The sequence below is a fragment of the Cetorhinus maximus genome, chromosome 2, assembly GCF_964194155.1.
Source record: "Cetorhinus maximus chromosome 2, sCetMax3.hap1.1, whole genome shotgun sequence".
Classification (NCBI taxonomy): domain Eukaryota; kingdom Metazoa; phylum Chordata; class Chondrichthyes; order Lamniformes; family Cetorhinidae; genus Cetorhinus; species Cetorhinus maximus.
The window spans coordinates 95976771-95997360 of NC_135880.1; the positions used below are offsets into that span (position 1 = coordinate 95976771).

At 43.4% G+C, this 20590-nt stretch overlaps 1 protein-coding gene across 1 annotated transcript in view; it reads right to left on the reverse strand.

The window, feature by feature from the left end:
- trpm6 (transient receptor potential cation channel, subfamily M, member 6) overlaps positions 1 to 20590 on the reverse strand; it is a 186879-nt gene that overhangs the window by 154865 nt on the left and 11424 nt on the right. Inside the window, exons 3-5 of the mRNA XM_078559318.1 lie at positions 16985 to 17023; positions 13469 to 13649; positions 8829 to 9042 (exon numbers count right to left, since the gene is read on the reverse strand). Coding sequence (XP_078415444.1) covers positions 8829 to 9042; positions 13469 to 13649; positions 16985 to 17023 — 434 coding nt within the window. The remainder of the gene's footprint in view (positions 1 to 8828; positions 9043 to 13468; positions 13650 to 16984; positions 17024 to 20590) is intronic.

Genomic DNA, 20590 nt, shown 5'->3' on the forward strand with positions numbered 1-20590 from the left:
AGCTGCCCATCCAACCTTAAGGTTTGCGGGCAGGCGAAGAGCCCAAGCACGGGCGGGATGAGGTTTCATGAAGTGTTTTAAAATTCAATAAAAATTATTTTAAAAATTCATTGACATGTCCCAGCTCATGTGACACTGTCACATGAGGGGATATGTTTTGAAAGTTATTTTTTCCTTTATTTAAATTTTAAAGCCTTAAACTGATCTCCCTTTGTGCCTCAGGGAGATTTCTGTGCTCTTTCGCAAAAGAGCGCAGGCCCTGGCTCAGGGAATCCCCCTCCACCACCCACAGAGGGAGTGCTCAGCTCTTCCAGGTGAGCATCACGCTGGGCGAGCCTTAATTGGCCTGCCCATGTAAAATGGCATCGCGGACCCGATCGGGAGCGCCAATTGGGATTGCACTCGCTCCCGCCCACCCCGGTATAACCCCCTCGACGGGGGGAGGGGAAGATTCAGCCCATACTGGTAGCAAAGAAGGAGGGGTGAGGTCCTTAAGGCACATTTTAGGGAGCAAGGAAGACCAGCAATCAAGGCCTTAAAGGTAATAATCTTCAGATCATTCCCAGTGCCATATGCTTGTGATTATGGAAATACGATGATAGAGCAGATGAATGTGTGGCTAAGGAAATGATGGAGGGGGAAGGACTTAAGATTCCTGGGATGCTGGGACCAGTTCTGGAAAGGAAAGTGGGGGCGGGGGATGTGGGGGAGGAACCTGTATAGGTTGCAGCTCAACAGAACTGGGACCTATGCACTCCCCATTGCTGTTAGCGGAGGTTTAAACTAACTTGGCAGTGAGGTGGGAACTGGGATACTGCATTAGGAAGAATAAACAAGGTGCACAAAGGATTGAGAGAGAGAGAGAGAGAAAGCACTAGAGTAAGAAATAGTAAGGTATTAAGAGGAAGGAAGGTAAGAGGAAGGAAGGAAGGTAAGAGGAAAGAAGGAAGGAAGGAAGGTAAGAGGAAGGAAGGAAGGAAGGAAGGAAGGTAAGAGGAAGGAAGGAAGGAAGGTAAGAGGAAGGAAGGAAGGAAGGTAAGAGGAAGGAAGGAAGGAAGGTAAGAGGAAGGAAGGAAGGAAGGTAAGAGGAAGGAAGGAAGGAAGGTAAGAGGAAGGAAGGAAGGAAGGGAGGAAGGAAGGAACGAAGGAAGGAAGGTAAAAGGAAGGAAGGAAGGAAGGAAGGAAGGAAGGAAGGAAGGAAGGAAGGAAGGAAGGAAGGAAGGAAGGAAGGAAGGAAGGAAGGAAGGTAAGAGGAAGGAAGGAAGGAAGGAAGGAAGGAAGGAAGGAAGGTAAGAGGAAGGAAGGAAGGTAAGAGGACGGAAGGAAGGAAGGAAGGAAGGACGTACTGAACAAGGAGAATATTACAGCGTTGGAGAGCGAGGATGTTTTGGAGCAGTCAAGGACATGATCTGTCTGGTTAGAGTTAAGAAACATTAGAGGTACTATTGTACTTCTGGGTGTGTTCTATAGGTACCAACTAGATGTAGTGTAGCAAATTTGCAGGGAAATTATAGAGAAATGGAAAAACAAGTGATAGTAGGGGACTTTAATTATTTTAATATAAACTGGGATAGCAACAGTATAAGGGGCAGAGAGGGAAAAAAGTTTCTAAAGCATGTTAAGGAGAATTTTCTTGATCAGTATGTTTCCAACTAACCAAGGAAGGAGGCATTGCTGGATCTGGTTCTGAGGAATGAAATAGGTCAAGTCTCAGTAGGGAAACATTGAGGGAACAGTGATCAATAAGGTTTAGTTTAGCCATGGAAAAGGGCAAGGAGCAATCTAGAGTAAAAATACTTGGAGGAGGGCCAATTTCAGTGGGTTGAGAACTGATCTGTCCCAAGTAAATTGGATTGAAAGATTGGCAGGCAAAACTGTAACAGAACAATGAGGTGCCTTTAGTGATGAGATGGTGGGACAATCAAAGCCAGAGCTCCCTGGATGACGAAAAAGATAGGAAGTAAGAGGAAGCAGTAAAAGGTTGCATATGACAGACATTGGATTGATAATACAAGTGAGAACCAGGCTGGCTATGTAAAGTTCAGAAGGGCAGTGAAAAAGGAAATGAGAGGCAAAGAGAGAGCATGAGAAGAGGCTGGGAATTAACGTAAAGCGGAATTCAAAAGTCATCTACAGACAAATAAATAACAAATAGTAAAAAGGTAATATGAGGAGAGGTGGAACTGATTAGAGACCAAAAAGGTGATCAATGTATGGAGGAGGAGAGCATGGTTAAGATACTAAATGAGTACTCTGCATCTGTCTTTCCAAGGAAGGAAATACTGCCAAAGATATAGGGAAGGTGGAGGTAATTGAGATGCTAATGGGCCAAAAATTGATTTTATAAAAAGGAGGTATTAGAATGGCGCACTGTACTTAAAGTTGACAAGTCACTGGGACCGGATGGGATGCATCCAAGGATGTTGAGAGAAGTAGGGATGGAAATTGTGGAGGCACTGGCTGTAATTTTCCAACCCTCCTTTGATAGAGCGGAGGTGCCAGAGAACTGGAGAATTGGTGTTACAACCTTGTTCAAATAAAGGTGTAAGGACAAACCCAGCGACTACTGCCAGTCAGCTTAACCTTGGAGGTTAGAAAGCTTTTAGAAATGATAATCCACAACAAATTAACAGTCACTTGTACAGCTGTAGAAGAAATAATGAAAGCCTGCCAGCAAATGGGTTTAACCAATTTGATTGGAGTTTTTTGATAAGGGACAAGAGAGGATTGATGAGGGTAATGCGGTAGATGTGGGCTGCATGGACATTCAAAAGGCATTGGATAAAGTGCCACATGATGGGTTTGTCAACAAAGTTGAGGGCATTGGGATAAAAGGGACAATGGCAGCATGGATACAATTTGGATGAGTTACAGGAAACAGAGATTAGTAGTAAATGGTTGTGGGGGATTGGTTGTGTTTTGGATTGGAGGAAGGTATACAGTGGTGTCCCCCAGGGGTCAGTACTAGGACAACTACTTTTCTTGATATATATATATATATATATATTCATTACTTGGGCTTGCGTGGATAGGACATAATTTTGATATTTGCAGAAGACACAAAGCTTAGAAATATTCTGAACTGTGAGAAGGATAGTGATTGACTTCAAGAGGACATAGAAATGCTGGTGGAATGGGTGGACATGTGGCAGATGAAATTTAATGCAGAGAAATGTAAAATGATACATTTTGTAGAAAGAATGAGAGGTAATATAAAATAAAAGATAAAATTCTATAGGGGTGCAGGAACAGAGAGACCTGGGAGTATCATTGAAGGTGGCAGGGCCGGCTGAGCAAGTGGATGATAAGGCATACATGATACTAGGCTTTATAAATAGAGGCACAGAGTACAAAAGCAAGGAAGTTATGATGAACCTTTATATTAAAAAAATGGTTCAGCATCAACTGGATTATTGTGTCTTATTCTGGGCACCACAATTCAGGAAAGATGTGAAGGCTTTAGAGAGGGTGCAGAAAAGGTTTATGAAAATTATTCCAGGAATAAGGGACTTCAGTTAGTGGATAGATTGGAGAAGCTGGATTTTCCTTGGAGAGAAGGCTGAGACGTGATTTGATAGAGACGTTCAAAATCATGAGGAATCGAGACAGAGCAAATAGGGAGAAATTGTTTCTTTTGGCGGAACAGTCAAGAACCAGAGGGCACAGGTTTAAGATGATTGACAAAAGAACCAAAGGCAACATGAGAAAAAAAATTATGCAGCAAATGATTACAATCTGGAATCCACTGCCTGAGAGTGTGATGAAAGCAGATTCAATTGTGGCAATTGAATAAACACCTGAAGTTCAAAAAATTGCAGAATTATGGGAAAGGGCCAGGGATGGGACCACCTAAATTGCTCTTGCAGGTCGAATTGCCTCCTTCTGTGCAGAAGCCATTCCATGATTCTCTAATTTAGGACCTAGGCAGCTGAAAGCCCGGGCATCAATGGCCGCGCTACAAATATAGGGGTTACACAAGATGCCAGATTTGGAGGGACACACATATCATGGCGGGTTGTAGAGCTGGATTAGGTTACAGAGATAAGGAGGGGGTGAGACATTGTAAACTGATGGTTCAAGTTTACTATGGTAAATTATGGTGCATAATTCCAAGATTTTCTGAAGCAAAAATAGAAGTACTGCTGGCACAAGTCACAATGAGAGACAGAGGGAGAGAGCGGGACAGAGAGAGATAGAGAGAGATATCCAATTTTGAAAGAAGGCCACCTAAAGGTCCTAGCCAAGCACAGTGGCAGGAGGTGAGCATGGCATTAAGTGATAGGTCCATGATCCCCTGCATGCTGCTCAGTGCCATAAGATTAATGATCTTATCTGTTTACCATTAATAACAGAAGATTCTGAAAGTTGTTTCACATTGAGACTATTGAAGCTTTTGACCGTGGCCAATGCAGCTGCATATCAGAGAGCCTTGGGGATCACAGATAAAGTCTTTACTAAATTGCATATATCTCAAGTTGTTAATATCAGAAGATCTTCTGATTGAGGTTTATTCACTTGGTTTTGTTAGCCTGGAATAGCAGAAAGCCTTAAACAATGTCAATGACCACAGCATTATCCTGGATATGAATTCGGTGTTGCAAGTGACAGCTAATGTGGGAATGACACTGGTCTGGATCTTCATTGAGTTGGGTTGGCTCGGGGGCCTTTTAAAAATGGTGGGCGGGTCCTTAATGAGGAGAGCCAAGAGGACTATTAGAAGACTAGAAAGGCTGCTCCCCAGAGGAAACATTGAATGACAGCTCAAGCTCTCTGAACTCTGCTGTCAATTTCACAATGTTTGTTTACACATGTTAAGTGTTTTCAAGGGTTTGTGGTTTTTGAGACTTTAAAGGGCCTGGATGATTGACACTTTTTTTAGCTTGTAACACAGACTTTTTTTCAAATATAGGAGAAAGTTATCAATGAATTATGTTTTATCAAAGCTTTTTTTCATATAAATGCTGCCATAAAGTTCATTAGCTCTAGAAAGTGTACAGTGGCTCAATAGGCATGGAGGTGCCATAGCTTGGCACAGGAGGAACAAGGGTCCATAGTGGATGGGGGTAAGGACAGATCTTGGCAGAGAGGCATGAGGAGACATGGGGGTGGGTGAAAGGGCAGAACTTAGTCTGGGCACATGAAGAGCTATTTGGAGGGTGACTGGGGGACATGAGAAGGCATGGGTGAGGCATCGGGTGTTTGGAGGATGAAGCCAGTGTGAGGGGTGAGGGATGGAGGGCCTTTGTGCTTTTATTTTAATTGGGACAAAGTCCCAAGATGGGCCTTTTGAACAGTCCACCTCCAAACCCGACAGCCCTTGTGGCTGCCTCCAGACTTCTTCCTGGGTCACTGAGCCCAACTCCAGCCTGCACCCACTCCCCTAGCAACTAAGATCCTGCTTTTGTGGGCACTTTCTCCAGAGGCAGGCAGGCCAAGCCGGGAATTTTCCCAACTCCCCCTACCTGCCTTGAGGTTAAAAATCCAAGCCCCTATTCTCTATTTCTCTGCATTAATCCCAGGCACTGCACTTTCCCCCAGGGCTCCAAATAATTCTCTCTTAATTTTCTTGCTTCTTCACCAATTTAAAGGGGAACTGTACCATCTCACCTTATCAAGTCAGTCACACACTTGCCTGTTGCTGCTGCCCTCACAACAGGCACTAACTGTGTTCTACATTTACCTAGTAGCAACTGCTAAGCATTTTCACCTCTGCTAACTACTTTCACATTTCAGATTGGAGCCACTTTCTTGCAGATGATCAACATCCCTTCCTTGCAACTTACTGCTTCCCACTCTCAGAATGCACAATATGGATGGGAAATTATGCCCTTTGAATCATGTCTGCGCCCCTGCCCTGCAGATGTCCGAGTTGTGCTGACTGATGGAATCTTCTGGAATTTGGCCAGGCACATTTCCAAGATGGGAGATGCAATGGGAGGTCCCATCGCACTGGGATGGACAGCAGCCCCAGATGGGTGCAGCAGAGGCAGGTAGGACAGTGTGAGGGCACTTTCAAAGGAAGGCACCTTCGGAAACCTGAATAATATTCACAAGAACGGAAAACACAGGAAGGGCTGTGGCCAGGACTACAGCCTTCGTGCTTCAGAGGCTCATTCATAGGCTGAGCGACTGGAGGCCCGAAGGCCATTCTCGGTAAACTCCAAGCTGCTGCCGACTCAACAAGGGGGCAGTGGGCCTGGGCTGTCCCAACATTGGGAAGATCTCGGGGGCATCAGCAACTTACCCCCCAATCCATCCGTTTGGCTACCTGCCAATACCACATTGACCCTGTCTCTGGCAAGACCCCTTTGAGATGGGTATCTGTCAGGGAGGCTCTCGGTCCAGCCTCCAAACTCACTTCTGCAGGGCAGGGGAGATCCTACCCTATAACCCTGTGACAGTCTTTCTGGAGAAGTGCAGCCTCCTGATTCACCACCCCTTGTGGAAGTAAGTTACTCCGGGTCCATGGACCCTGTGAGTAAGATCACTGTAAAGCAACCCTCCCCATGTGGGTTTTCTCAGAACCCCATTCAGATGCTGCTGTTCTCCTTTCAATCAGTAGAGTGGAGTAGCCAGGATGACAGACATCTTGACACTAAGCCTCTTGAAGGTTTTGAAGTCAAAGGATACTTGAAATAAGTGAATTTCAGTGGAAAAACTTGTGAAGAAGTCTAATCAGGAAAATTGCACAGTCTATCAATTGGTGGAAAATTAACGACGCAGCCGAGGCAAGTTTGGAGGTGGAGGTGGACGGGTGGTGTGGCGCGAAGGTGGCTGCCTTCCCAACTCCATCCTGATCAAGCTCAGGGTAGGAAGGATGCAGGGCGACCTTACCACCCAGAGGCCAATCTAGGCCCCTAAGTAACCACTGGTATTCAACCACTGGCGAGCATGGCATGAGCCTTCCGGAGAGGGCACCAAGCAAACTCTGTCGGTTTTCCAGCGGCCTACCAGGTGTCTATGGGGGTTGGGTGAGCGGGACATCCCTAATTGACAAGCACTCTGTGCCCGATTGAGGGATCCAGCAAAGGGAAGGGAAGAGAAGGGGAGGGCGAGCGCTGAAAGCCACTCTTCACCCTTGCTTTCTTTAATTGGCCGACAGCTCTCGGGTGTGGGAATTCCGTCTTACTAGGGCCTTAATTGGATGGGAGGCCAAAGGCTATGCAGGTAAGTGCCTGGTTACCAAGTAGCTGGATCAAGCCTCCCAGAGAGAAGTGACACAGTTCTCCAACCAGTGGGCGAGACCCTCGTCACACTCATTAAATTTCACCCAATGATCTGAGCGCTTGCAGGTGAGTGTCCCTTTAAATAGTACTTCCAACTGTTGTTTCATGACTGTACAATCAGTAATACTGGGCAGGTCCAGCACTATCTGCTACTTTTGCCACAGCAAATGGAGTTGGGGTACAAGTCCTATCATGGGACTCTAATTTGAATACATCAGTTAAGTTCCTGCCTGATTCAGGCAGATACCTGGGCTGCCATAGTGAAGATCCCCAAGCACAAATGCAATGTAGATCAGAGTAGAAACTTCAACTTCTTTGCACACTATTCTCACTGTAAAATCCATTGAAAACGTTAAGCTTTGTTGAGAGGTGTAACTGAGGTTTTAACATTGTGCTAAACCAAAATTACTTCTAAACCACCTCTCTGACCCTGAAAAACTGACTTTAGAAGTCTGGAGGGTTATTCTCTCCATTTAGAACCATAGAAAAGTTATGGCGCAGAAAGAGGCCATTCAGCTCATTGTGTCTGCACTGGCCAAAAAAAATGAAACTAGCTGCTCATTTTAATCCCACTTTCCAGCACCTGGTCAGTAGCCTTGATAAACATTCCAAAGAATATTAAAATTGAAAAAAGTTTGTTTAAGATATTCCATTTTCTACTTTAATCCTATGTGTATGTCCCAATCTTTATTTCATTCTCTGTAAAATGATGAAAAAGTGATTGATGATTAGTGCTTTTTACATCCTGGTTTGCTCTCTGGGAGAATTATTTAACCTGATTGGCTGCTGAGCCTGCTTGATGATGTCATTGTTTCTGGATGTCAGAGGTCCCCAGTAGCTGGCACAAGAATGAGGGCAGAAGACACATGGGAACACCACCACCTATAAATTCCCTGCCATGCCACACACCATCCTGACTTGCAACTATATCACCGTTCCTTCACAGTCACTGGGTCAAAATCCTGGAACTCTCTACGTAACAGCACTATGGGTGTACCTAGATCACATGGACTGCAGCAGTTCAAGATGGCAGCTTCCCACCACCTTCTCAAGGGCAATTAGGGATGGGCAATAAATGCTGGCCTTTCCAGCGATGCCCACACCCCATGGAGAAGAATGTTCTGTCCAAGTGATGCCTAACATTCCGGCCCAAAATGGGAAACAAAAAAGGGCCGAAGTCTATATGAGAGGATCAAACTAAAGGGTAGAGGACACCCATTGTAAGAGCCTGAGACTATAGAAAGGAGAAAAGGCCCCTCTGGCCACCTAGTTCATCCTGTTGTTTCAGTCAATACAGGACCATTTTTATCAGAGTTCTGCCTCACCACCACTTCTCTTCTACTGCATGTTGAATAAGTCCATGTCTTCCACAGTCATTTATGCAATCAAGCAACTGGCCAAGGCTTCCTCTGTCAATATGACTGTGTAAATGAGTCAAAATAAATTTCTCGCAAAGTTTTGGGGTAACATGGATATATTAAAAATAGTTACCTTGTGACACACCAACACAGTATTTACAGAAATTCACATTTGTTAAATAATTAAGTTGTTCTGGCTTTCCAACATCTGAACATCAACTGTAACAAATAAAATTCAACTTACCTGTGTTGATGCCCTCAGTCACTATCCAGGCCCCAGTAGTCTCAGCTGCTTTGATAAGTCCTTTCCCAAAGATTTGTTTAACTTTTGGAGGAAGTTCAAAGTTCTGGCTACCTCCATGGACAGATATGAGTAGCTTTGGGAGTTCCATCAGCCATTCCTTCAACATCAAATGAAGCAACTGGTGCAGTTCAGTGTCATATGAGACTCTAATATACTGAAGAGAATTCACAGTGAATACAAAATAAAGCATTGTGAATTTGTTGTTTGGAAAATGTTACCAATTATTACTTAACATCATTACATTTTGGGCTGATTATAATCAAAGAATCACAGAATTTTAACGCACAGAAGGAGGCCATTCGGCCCGTCGTGTCTGCACTGACCCTCCAAATGAGCTTTATGACCTGGTGCCATTACCCTGCCTTTTCCCTGTACCCCTGCACATTGTTTCTATTCAAATAATCATCCAATGCCCTCTTGAATGCCTCGATTGAATCTGCCTCCATCACACTTCCAGCAGTGCATTCCAGACCCGAACCACTCGTTGTGTGAAAAAGTTTTTTCTCACATCGTATTTGCTCCTTTTGCAAATCACTTTAAATCTGTGCCCTCTCGTTCTTGATCCTTTTACGAGCGGGTACAGCTTCTCCTTATCTACTCTGTCCAGACCCCTCATGATTTTGAACATCTCTATCAAATCTCCTCTTAGCCTTCTTCTCTCCAAGGACAATAGTGCCAACCTTTCCAATCTATCTTCTTAACTGAAGTTTCTCATCCCTGAAACCATTCTTGTAAACCATCATCTACACCTTTGCTTCCTCAGTGGGCTTGAGGTGATGGATTAAGACGCATCCATTCAGCTCCTCGGCCTTGCCACTGTGCCCTGAACAACTGGGTGCCAGGCAATGGAGTGCAGTGAAGGAGGCAACGGCAGGTCTCATTAAAGGGAAGGTTTTATCGGAATCTTTCTGAAAAGGCAAAAGGGTCACAGCAAACATGGGGGATTAGGTGTTAAGGCATCCTGACCCTCCCTTGTGTATACCTCATTGTGCCATGTCTGTGTTTGAAAGGGTCCCTCATCATTCATCACCTGGTCAACTGGCTCCCCCACAGCCTCACCGTCAACAATGTCCTCATTATTCAACGGCTCCCCACTCTGCATTGCCAGGTTGTGCAGTGTAGAGGAGACCACCACAATAGAAGAGACCTTTGCTGGGGCATACTGAAGGCTCCACCAGATTGGTTGAAGAACCTGAATCACATCGTCAAAGGCTTGCTTTGGTTCTTCTGGCTGACTCATGACAGGCATTGTATCTTTCCTCTACATCTGTGCGTGAGTTCCTCACAGACATGAGTGGCCATGTCTTTATTGAGTAGCCCTTGTCCCTGCAGGCACATGGGAGATGGGGAAATAGGCAGAAAAGCTGTGGCACCTGGGTCTGTCAAAGTATTTAGGTATTGTGGATGATTCCTGGGAGTTGGGCACTCACCTGAAGGATCCCTTTTTGGTTGTCACATACCAGTTGGACATTGATAGAATGGAAGTCCTTCCTGTTTATGGAGATCACTGGCTGTTTCATGAGAGCCTTGATGGCCTCATGTGCGCAGCCGATGACACCCTGCACCTGGGGAAATCCAGCAATGGCCCCGAACCCAATGGGCTTCTCTGACTGATTGTCCGGATCAATCCTGTGGCACATGTAGTAACCAGCCCTCTTGAACATTACATTGGTTACCTCCATGATACACCAATGGGTAGCTACATGGGAGATCCCACACATTTCCCAGTGGATCCCTGGAAGGAGGTAGAGGTATAGAAGTTCAGAGCCACAGTGATCTGTAGCACCACTGGCACTGGGTGTCCACCATCTCCCATGGGAATCAGTTTGTTCTGCAGCAAAGCACAGAGATCAGCGACAGCCTCCCTGGTCAGCTGTAATCTTCACTGAACTTGCTGCTTGAACATCTTGAAATAGTTCAACTTCTGAGGGTACACTGTCTCCTCAGGATAGGCTCTTCTGCAAGCAGGTGGCTGATGGCACGTCACTCTGTGGTATGCCACATCAGGGTGGCCCTCTTGCTGGTACTGAGGTGGCCTTGCCAGTGTCTGCACCGCCCTCCTTCTGAGCGACCAGTCCTCTTAATAATAGAAAAGCTACCTGCTATGGGCCCTGAGGTCTGGGTGAATGAGGCCCATTGCAGGTAGCTTTTCTATTATTTCTAGGCCTTCTATCCAGGTAACAATCCCCCCTCGCCCACAAACTTTCCCTGAGTCGTTTCCTTTGGGCAAGTGCCATTGCCCCATGTGGCCCTGGCAGCCCACTCCCTCAGTGCTGGCATCTTCTCACCCCTTCTGCCAGCATCCGGCAGTGCCCTCTGTGGGCTACGCTTTCAGCCACCATGCACTGGCTCTCTTGATAGCTTCCTGAGAGTGCCAGCCCTATGGCTTCTTTGCCGCCTCGTTGAAGCCTCATGATGCTGTGCGGCATCAGTAGAATGCTAAATTTGCAGTGAATTGGCCTTTCAACTATGTTAATCGGTGTCCTGTCAGATCAATGTGAGAAGGCCGCCCTTCATTGTTCATGTCATTGGTAAAATCCGGAAGCGACATAAAGATGTCGGACTTGCAGCCAAATGCCATCTGCTCCCATTTGATACCCACCCCATCTCTGAACTTGTCCTAAGTGATTCAGTAAAATTCTTTTCTGTCCTTGTAGGACTTGCTGAGCCAACTGCCACTGGCCTGGAATATAATGGCATCACATATTACCCTGCATCCTTCTTCAACACACACAGCTAGTCTTTGTGGATGATACTGGTACTGAACTTATGAAAGCAGCACCCATGTGAGTGACAGTGTACAGGCAAGGAAGAGTAAGTGGGAGGTAGAAGGGAGGAGCAGGAACCTCTGCCAGTTGGGAAGATATAAGGTTCCTGTGGATGTTGTGGTTCCCTAAATTCCTGTGAAAATTGCTACTGGAAAGGCTTTTTTTCAATTGCAATAAAAACAAAAAATGCTAGAAATACTCAGCAGGTCAGGCAGCATCTGTGGAGAGAAACAGAGTCAACATTTCAGGTAATCAGAATTTAACTGCTTTTGTCTTTTTCAAGTGTCCTTTTTTGTTTGCTCTATTGAAGTATTGTAAATCTTTCAATATTGGGTGACTTATAGGGAAATATTAGACACTATTAGGCAATAATAATAGACTATTTTTGCAACGTTTAAAAATAAACTTACTGTTTTGTGTAAGCAAAAATTTGCCCCCACAAAAAAAATTGGCCTGAATCTTCCAGTTGGCGTGCGGGGGCAGGCCCGACACACCGATGCGTAAAATGACACGTGATAACGTCGGGCATGTGTCCCGATGTCATCACACGTCATCTCGATATTTCGTTTGGCGGGCGTGCGCCAGAGTCGGCTGCGTGCCCGCCAAGATGTCAACGGCCTATTAAGGCCATTAAGAACGTAATTAAAATAGTTAAGAATGCTGCCCGTCCAATCGTAAGATTGGCAGGTAGCCAAAAAGCCCAAGCGGCCTTCGCGTTTTTCGGGAAACCTCATCCACGGGCGGGATGAGGTTTCCTGAAGCTTTTATAAAATCAATAAAATAATTTTCCCACCTTTACAAACATGTCCCAACTCATGTGACACTGTCACATGAGGGGGTATATTTAAATAAATTTTAACATCATTTATTAAAGTTTTTTATTGTCTATTCAATCTCCCTGAGGCAGCTCTGTGCCTCAGGGAGATTGCTGTGCTCTTCCATGCACATGCGTGAAAAAGCGCAGGCCCCAACTCTCCCTCCTCCCCCTGCCCGCACAGGTAGCGCTGAGCACTACTGGCCACGCGTTACACTGGACGGGCCTTAATTGGCTCTGTGTCCACCCAAGCCTGCTCCTGCCCAGCCCACCCACCATAGGAAAAATCCTCCCCATTATCCCAACAATTCATATTTAGCTAAACTTTACATATGGATGGAAATTGGAGATTCTTACATTAACCTCTGCACCAGAATCCCAATATATGCTTCTGTCACACAAAACTCTGCACTGGAAGAACTAAATTATTAAACTTATCACGCCATTAATAAAAGGCTCAGCAATATTGAAAAACATCTGTGATAAAAGCACAGCACTAAAAAAGTACTTTTCATGAGGACTGGAGGAGCACTCCTGCTCCTTCTGGCCCACAAGAAAATATGAAATTAAACTTTAAACCTTGTCTGCATTGGCCTCTCCTAACCCAAAGTCCAGCTCCTGACAGGTTTGGACCAATGGGGAAGCTGTCATTGCTTGCCAGATTAAGCCTCCAGTTAAAAGTGCAGTTAGGACCTGACCCAAGATTTACATATGTAAAAAAGCACCCTGCATCCTTCCTGTGGCTGTCTCACTTGCCTGAACAAAAGAGTAGGTTAACATGGGGATATGGTGGGTAGGCAGCTGGGTTACAGGGGGTAACTGACTGCCCTAATTTTAACTGCCTCCCTGCCTGTTCCATGTAGGGTTAATTTAAATCAGGACAACTGATTGTCATAGTTATAGACAATTGCCTGGGAACATTAAATGCAAAGGAGAGACGTTAGCAGCTTGACTGATTCCCTGTCCCCTGTATCTACTACCTGTGAAATGCAACCAACCTTAGCACGATAGGAATAAGCACCATCCTGGAAGTCCACGGTACCAAAGGCATCAGTTGGACTTGCTATGGTGTGTTTGTGAACACACCACTCCTCCTGCCCATCGTCATGAGCTGATAAATAGACTGGTAACTTGTTATCTAAGCCAGGGTGATCTCCAACTAGCCGACCACAGCAACATCTGTGTTCAAAGTACAAGGATTAAAATCAATATTAAAACTGTAGTTTTATTTTGAATGATGCAACTTCAGAGATACTAGATGTTCCCTAAGTCTGCTTATAGTAGCTATTGCATAAAATACACTGTAACCTCTCCAGTCCAGAATGCTTGGGACCAAGTCATTTCTGGATTTTGGAATTTTCTGGAGTTTGGCTGAAAAAAGACATTTTGTCGAAGCTTTTCGTCTTACACTCATCAGGACAATCACAAAAATATTAATGTCAGGGGACATTGTCCTGATGAGTGCAAGACAAAGAGCTTCGATAAAATGTCTTTTTTCAGCAGTACTCAAATTTCTGGATTATAGAATAACATTAGAATGCCTAAATACGTGTAAAACGTAATAAACCTAGTTACATATATTTACCTGAAATATGAACCAGTGATAAAAAAGCAGGAACATGATTGTTTTACTTATCCAAATATTGTACCTTCTGTCTTTCTGCTCTCAAAGTGCTGTAGTAAAACGTTGCTTGGACCTGCTCAAAAAATTTCCGGACAACCTGTGCTTCCAAGCAATAAATTTCCAGGCGGGAAAGGTTACAGTTGTTGTAGGGTGTAGGATACTGTCCAGTAGGTCATAATCAAGTTGTCATAGTATTAAGTAAGTTAACTGTATGTGTTTATTAACCAAAAGAACTATGTACAGGGTTCAAGCTAGGAGCTGTCTCCATGCTTGCTTAGCACACAGCTGTCTCCAACACTAGACTTACGCCTAGGTACAGGTCATGTGAACTCTTACATCACTGTGTGGGTGGTACTGTACTCAGTCCCAAGTTAACCCTATATGTGCCAGACGCCTATACTACAACAGAGTACCTTCAGATATTTAGCCGAAGTACCTTATCCTTTTTAAGTATGAAATAGGTGAAAAAATTCAAGTGGTGAATCAGTCCAATTTAAAATGTATCATGAAAGCAAAATACTGCGGATGCTGGAAATCTGAAATAAAAACATAAAATGCTGGAAAAACTCAGCAGGTCTGGCAGCATCTGTGGAGAGAGAAACAGAGCTGAAAGTTCTGAAGAAGAGTCATACGGACTCGAAACGTTAACTCTGTTTCTCTCTCCAAAGATGCTGCCAGACCTGCTGAGTTTTTCCAGCATTTTATGTTTTTATTTTATATTAAAATTTATTATGTTCAGCAGGGCAATTTGTGTGTTTGGGACAGACTGTAAATTTTGCAGTAAAACCTGGATATCTGAACTTTATTCATTTCTCTTGAGAGAAAAGAATAAAATCAGCCAATAAATGGGATTTTGATTGAGCAGAGAGATGAAGGAGTACTTTGAAAAGAACATATTCTTTCATTACCTTCTCTTCAAACAGGTGTCCTTTTGTGAGTGTATTTGTGCATTCCTGTTCACCTGCATTCTCCCCCTGCATCAAAGTGACTACAGCAGAATACAGGCTCACCTTTTCATTCAGTACTCAGTCAGGAGAGATGTGGAACTCGCTACCTACAGCTACTAAAGACAATCCCCATCAAAAATCTCAGGCCTTATAATTTCACAGGCTGTAATCACAGTGGCAATTGCGCCCCATAGTGCCCTCCAACACTGAACTTTGCCAGAGTTCGTGGGGGCAGTGGGAGGTAAGCGCAAACACCAGTTCAGCTGTACCTTTCATACAATTCCGCCACATCTGTCCAGAAATTTTGATACCCGCCATTACCCAAGGCTGTCCCCAATTTTCCTTCTGATTCTTTGGAAAGTACCTGGTCTTTGCTTCTAAGCACGCCCATCTAGTTAACATCAGTAACTTAGGCCTGTACAAAAAATGCAAGCCTGAATCCACATCTCAGCACTCCATGATGATATTTGTGACGTGCCACTTCACTGCTACAATAATTTGATAATTTAAGACTTTGCTTCAATTATGTTCTATGTATATACACTGGAACTGCCCTGGTGACAATGAAAATCAGAATATGTTGAAAACACCCCTCCCCCAAGTTGCTGAGTTTAAAATTAAGGTAACCCACCCTTCCTATTTAATCAAACTGCTTTCTGTGAGTAGAGTGCATGCTGAATATCATAATATTATCTAATTCAGGTTATACTGTAGCATAAAACAATAAGCTTGCCTCATTAAACAGTTTAACTGTAAAATCAGGTAATATAAATAAAACAGTTTGGCCTTGAATTTTCTTTGTTCCTGAGGTGCAATAAAGAGATTAAACAAGCCAAGATGACCCAAGGTCAGGAGGAAGTTGAGGCATGGCCAGAAGTCAGTGGAAATAAAAATTGGGAAAGATATAAAACAACTTGCCGACTTGCTATCATCCGTTTTACAGATTCATGAGGTCAATAAAAAAAATTGAAGGGTCACTTAGCCAAAAGTTATTGGAAGGATACCTATGAAACCTTGTACCTTGGAGAATAGCTGGGATACTAAGGAGAAGTAAAATAAATTTCACAGACCAGTGAAATGACTTTTTCTTTGGTCCCAGAGAAGAAGTGAATGAATTTTCAAGGTTTGCTTAATGTATAAAGGGACTCTTGCGGTGTGGTAGAGGGGACAGTTAAAAGTAGAACTGTATTTATAGTGTTAGTCTTTATAAGCTATAGTGTTAATTTAATGGTGTTTGTTTTGTTTAATTTCTTTTTATATATATACTAAAGTTTGTTCTTGTTAAAACTTGTGGCATAGTTCTGTCAGTTAATTGCTGGGTATTTGGATTTCTTCTTTAAATGTTAATGGTCTTTAACATGATCATAACACTGCCCGATCGAAGATCCCTGATATCACAAGGAGTTGAATCCAGTGGTAGGGCTTCCTCCATTGGATTTTGCATGGCTCCTGCCTCCTTTCCATCCACCAATTTGAACATTGGGAAGAAGCCAGAATGCAGGTCATTGTAGAAGAATTGGGATTTCTTATCAGAATCTCTAGAACAAAGTAATGGCCTGGATAACTTAAGAAAATTGCGTCCTGGAAATTTTAACCAACTTATAAAGAGTTATTTGAAGCCAATGGTGTCCACTTTGCCCGTCCACCACACTCAGCAGTTTGCAACAACTTACGCTCCTACTCCCTCCCAAGCAGGCATCTAAGGTATGGCCATAATGGGATGGGGAGCAACTAAGACTATTTGAGGTAGGTAACCTCATCCTTACCCTGGATATTCTATTAGAATAAGGAACAATACCAGCAGCAGAACAGCATTTCCACTCTGCCGGGCTTATAGGAAAGCAAGACATTAGAAGATTTCTGAGCTCTTCATTTGTCTTTCAGACTTCATATTTTTTTTATAAAACTCTGTGCTAAATAATAAAATTAGAAAGTTGCCTTACCTCACCAGGTTCTGGCAAATCTGACATCCTGGAAGGCACCTGTCATAAATAAGAATTTGATTTATTTAACATTTAATATTTTTGTGCACTGCCCAATCTATCCACAAACTATTAAAAATCAGTGGTAGTTGTAAATTGGCTTTCTGCTTCTTCCATTGGTGAATCTGTGTTCCACGTTCCAGAATAAAACACCTTCCCAATAACGCTCTCAGAACCACTTAAATTAGTTAAAATATTGTTTTACAAAGTACATCTTTGGCAGAGCCAAACATCTCTGGCAGAGCCAAATAGAGACAAACAGTTCCAAACAGAGTTTGGCACCAACCTCAGAATAGCAATCATTCCCTCGCTACCACATTTCTATTTTCCACACTAACCATCCTTGTAGGCTCTCTGATTGCTATTGTGCTAGCAGAAGAAAAAGTATTTCATCCTACCAGGCTGGACTGAATACAAACTTGGGGCCCACAGGAGACAGAACTGTGTGCTAAAGATGTTAGTGGGATTTATTTTCAGTTCCTAAGGCACTGGAGTAGAACGGGTACAAGGGGCCAGGCGTTAGGGAAATCTGGTTCAGATTTATATGCCCAAACCTGCATCACTTTAGCATCTGAAATATTTTCCAGCAGACATTTTAAACGGGCCAAAGGTGGTCCAATGAAAAGGAGCCATGATTTCATTTAAATGAAAGATGTTATGATTTTCTGTGGTCTTTAAGAATCCAGGAAAATCACTTTTCCTGTATCTGCAGGCCACACATCTACCTGGCAATGATTGTGAAAATCAGGTTCCATAGGCTGCAGCTTTGTACAGAGCCATGTGAGATCTATGCCAGCAGTTGCCAGGGCACTTGCAGCCAGCCTGTGCCATGATGATGAGGCAGTCAAGGTCACCTCCTCTCTCATCATGTTATGCCACCATTTGCCAAGCGCAGCAATGTAACAAAAAACTACTGCGGATGCTGGAAATCCAAAACAAAAACAGAATTACCTGGAAAAACTCAACAGGTCTGGCAGCATCGGTGGAGAAGAAAAGAGTTGACGTTTCGAGTCCACATGACCCTTCAACAGAAGCGTTGAAGAACTGTTCAGTTCTGTTGAAGGGTCATGTGGACTCGAAACGTCAACTCTTTTCTTCTCCACCGATGCTGCCAGACCTGCTGAGTTTTTCCAGGTAATTCTGTTTTTGTACAGCAATGTAACAATGTACCTTGGAATATCAAGCAGAATAGCCCTCTTCACACCCACCTCTCTTGGCAGCATTTCCACTTCACTGTCAATTAATTGAGAACTTGGGTGATTTGTTGCTCTGGCAATTGCCAACATGCACCACTTCCTGCCTTCACATTTATTTTTCCTTCTCCAGGCTTTTACCAGCCACTTCTTTTGCCATTTCAGCCTTCAGAAAGGTTGAAAAATGCATAGGAAAGAATTGGACCTTTAAAAAAGACTGAAACAATTTGTGTCCTCATATTGAAAAGAAAGAACTTGCATTTATATACAGTAGATGTTGGCGTATAAGTCGACCTTTGAAGCCTCCAAAAATGGGGGTTGATTTATATGGCAAGTACAAAATATGAACCACTTTGTGTAGGTGTGGGTGTTTGCCATTTTAAAAAGTGAAGAGAAAGCAGAACATCAGTAATTCATATTAAATTAATGTCACGGTTTAATGAATAAATTAATTGTACAAAGGTACCTTTAACCATAATGAAAGTGTTTTAAACCCCATCAAATTAATTGTCTTCGACATCCAGTGCAAAAGAGTTCACCAGATTCATTCTGAGTCACTTTGGCCATGACATCATCATAAGGACCCCACTCAGGATCAGATGTCGTATTTTCACTTTCAGAATCATATCTCTACAACAAATCATCTTCCTCCGCTTCATTGGATTGGATATTTTGCAGTTTTTGAATGATCTGATGTCAGTTTGTGCACTGATAGCATCCCACGATTTGATGATGAAACAAGACAAAACATCAAGCGAGCCAGCTTGCATAGTTTCACTCTTTGTGAAAGTTTTTTCTCCCTGAACCATCTACTCCATTTGGTGCAAACATGATCCTTGAATGGCTGTTGAGGCACAAATCCAAACATTGAGCTTTGGATGTCAGACCCGAGTATAACCGCAATGTGGGTGTTTTTTGCTTCACAGGCACCTCTTGATCTCATCAGTTATATGGGATCTGAATATGGCCTGAACTAACAAGCTGCATTCTTTACAAAGGCCACTGGGACCCCTATTCTACACATCATCAATCCATAAGTTCCTTCCGTCCTCATCTATCCAACTGTTGTCGTAGACATGGACATAAACTCTTGCCAAGAACTTAATTTTCAGCATAGTTTTACATTTGAAAATTACCATTGACTTTCACTTCATTCTGTCAGCATGCAGGCTAGTACCACCATTAATCTTGTCTTCTCGTGTCTTGTGGTTTTCACTAGAACTGTTTTTGAACCTTCCAACTGCACAATTTGGTTGTTGTGCATATTAAAATTCACACGCATTTCATCCATGTTGCCTATATGGCATAATAGATACACTTGTTTTTGGCCGCTGATGATGAATCACTGAAAACTGGTAACTTTGGCAACAAAGTCTTTTGGAAGTCTCTGAGCCATCTTGGTCTTATGTCGCAACATAGACAATTTTGTTCCATAAAGCAGCTACATCAACATTTTGAAGTGTATTCACTGTTGTAATCTAAGAAATGTAACAACAAATTTGCACTCAGCAAGGTCCTCAAAATAGAATGAGATAACGACCAGATGACTTGTTTTGGTGATGATGATTGAGGGCTAAATATTGTCCCAGACACCAAGGGAACTTCTCCTGCTCTTTTACAAAATAGTGCTGAGAAATCCTTTCCATTGCCTCAGTTTAGAGTCTCAATTAATAGACAGCATCTGCAACAGTGCAGTACTCTCACACTGAAACATCAGCTTGGATCATGTGCTGAAGTTTCCAAAGTGGGAATTAAACTCATAACCCTCTGGGCTGACGGACAAGAGTTCTACCACTGTCCCACTGCCTACCTTGTAATCACAGCTATTTAAATTTTTAAAGCAGCATGAGTCCTACAGTTTTCCACATCCTCTTCCTTTTAGATATCTCTCCATACCCCAGGCCCAATATAGACTTATAGTTTGCTTGAAAATTTAATTAGGGACAATTAAAGGATATTCCATGAGGTCAGCCTTTCTCCAAATTGATGGGCATTACACTTTCTTCTGCATTCAGCACCGGGTTTTAGCTGATTCCAGAAAATATACCCTCTCCTGTCATCAAGTCCAATAGCTGTAAAAGTTCTCCTTTCAAGTGAAGCAGCATTTCACTTGCATTTCCCCTAACTTAGTCTACTGCATTCGTTGCTCCCAATGCGGTCTCCTCTACATTGGAGAGACCAAACGCAAACTGGGCAACCGTTTTGCAGAACACCTGCGGTCTGTCCGCAAGAAAGACCCAAACCTCCCTGTCACTTGCCATTTTAACACTCCACCCTGTTCTCTTGCCAACATGTCTGTCCTTGGCTTGCTGCATTGTTCCAGTGAAGCCCAACGCAAACTGGAGGAACAGCACCTCATCTTCCGACTAGGCAC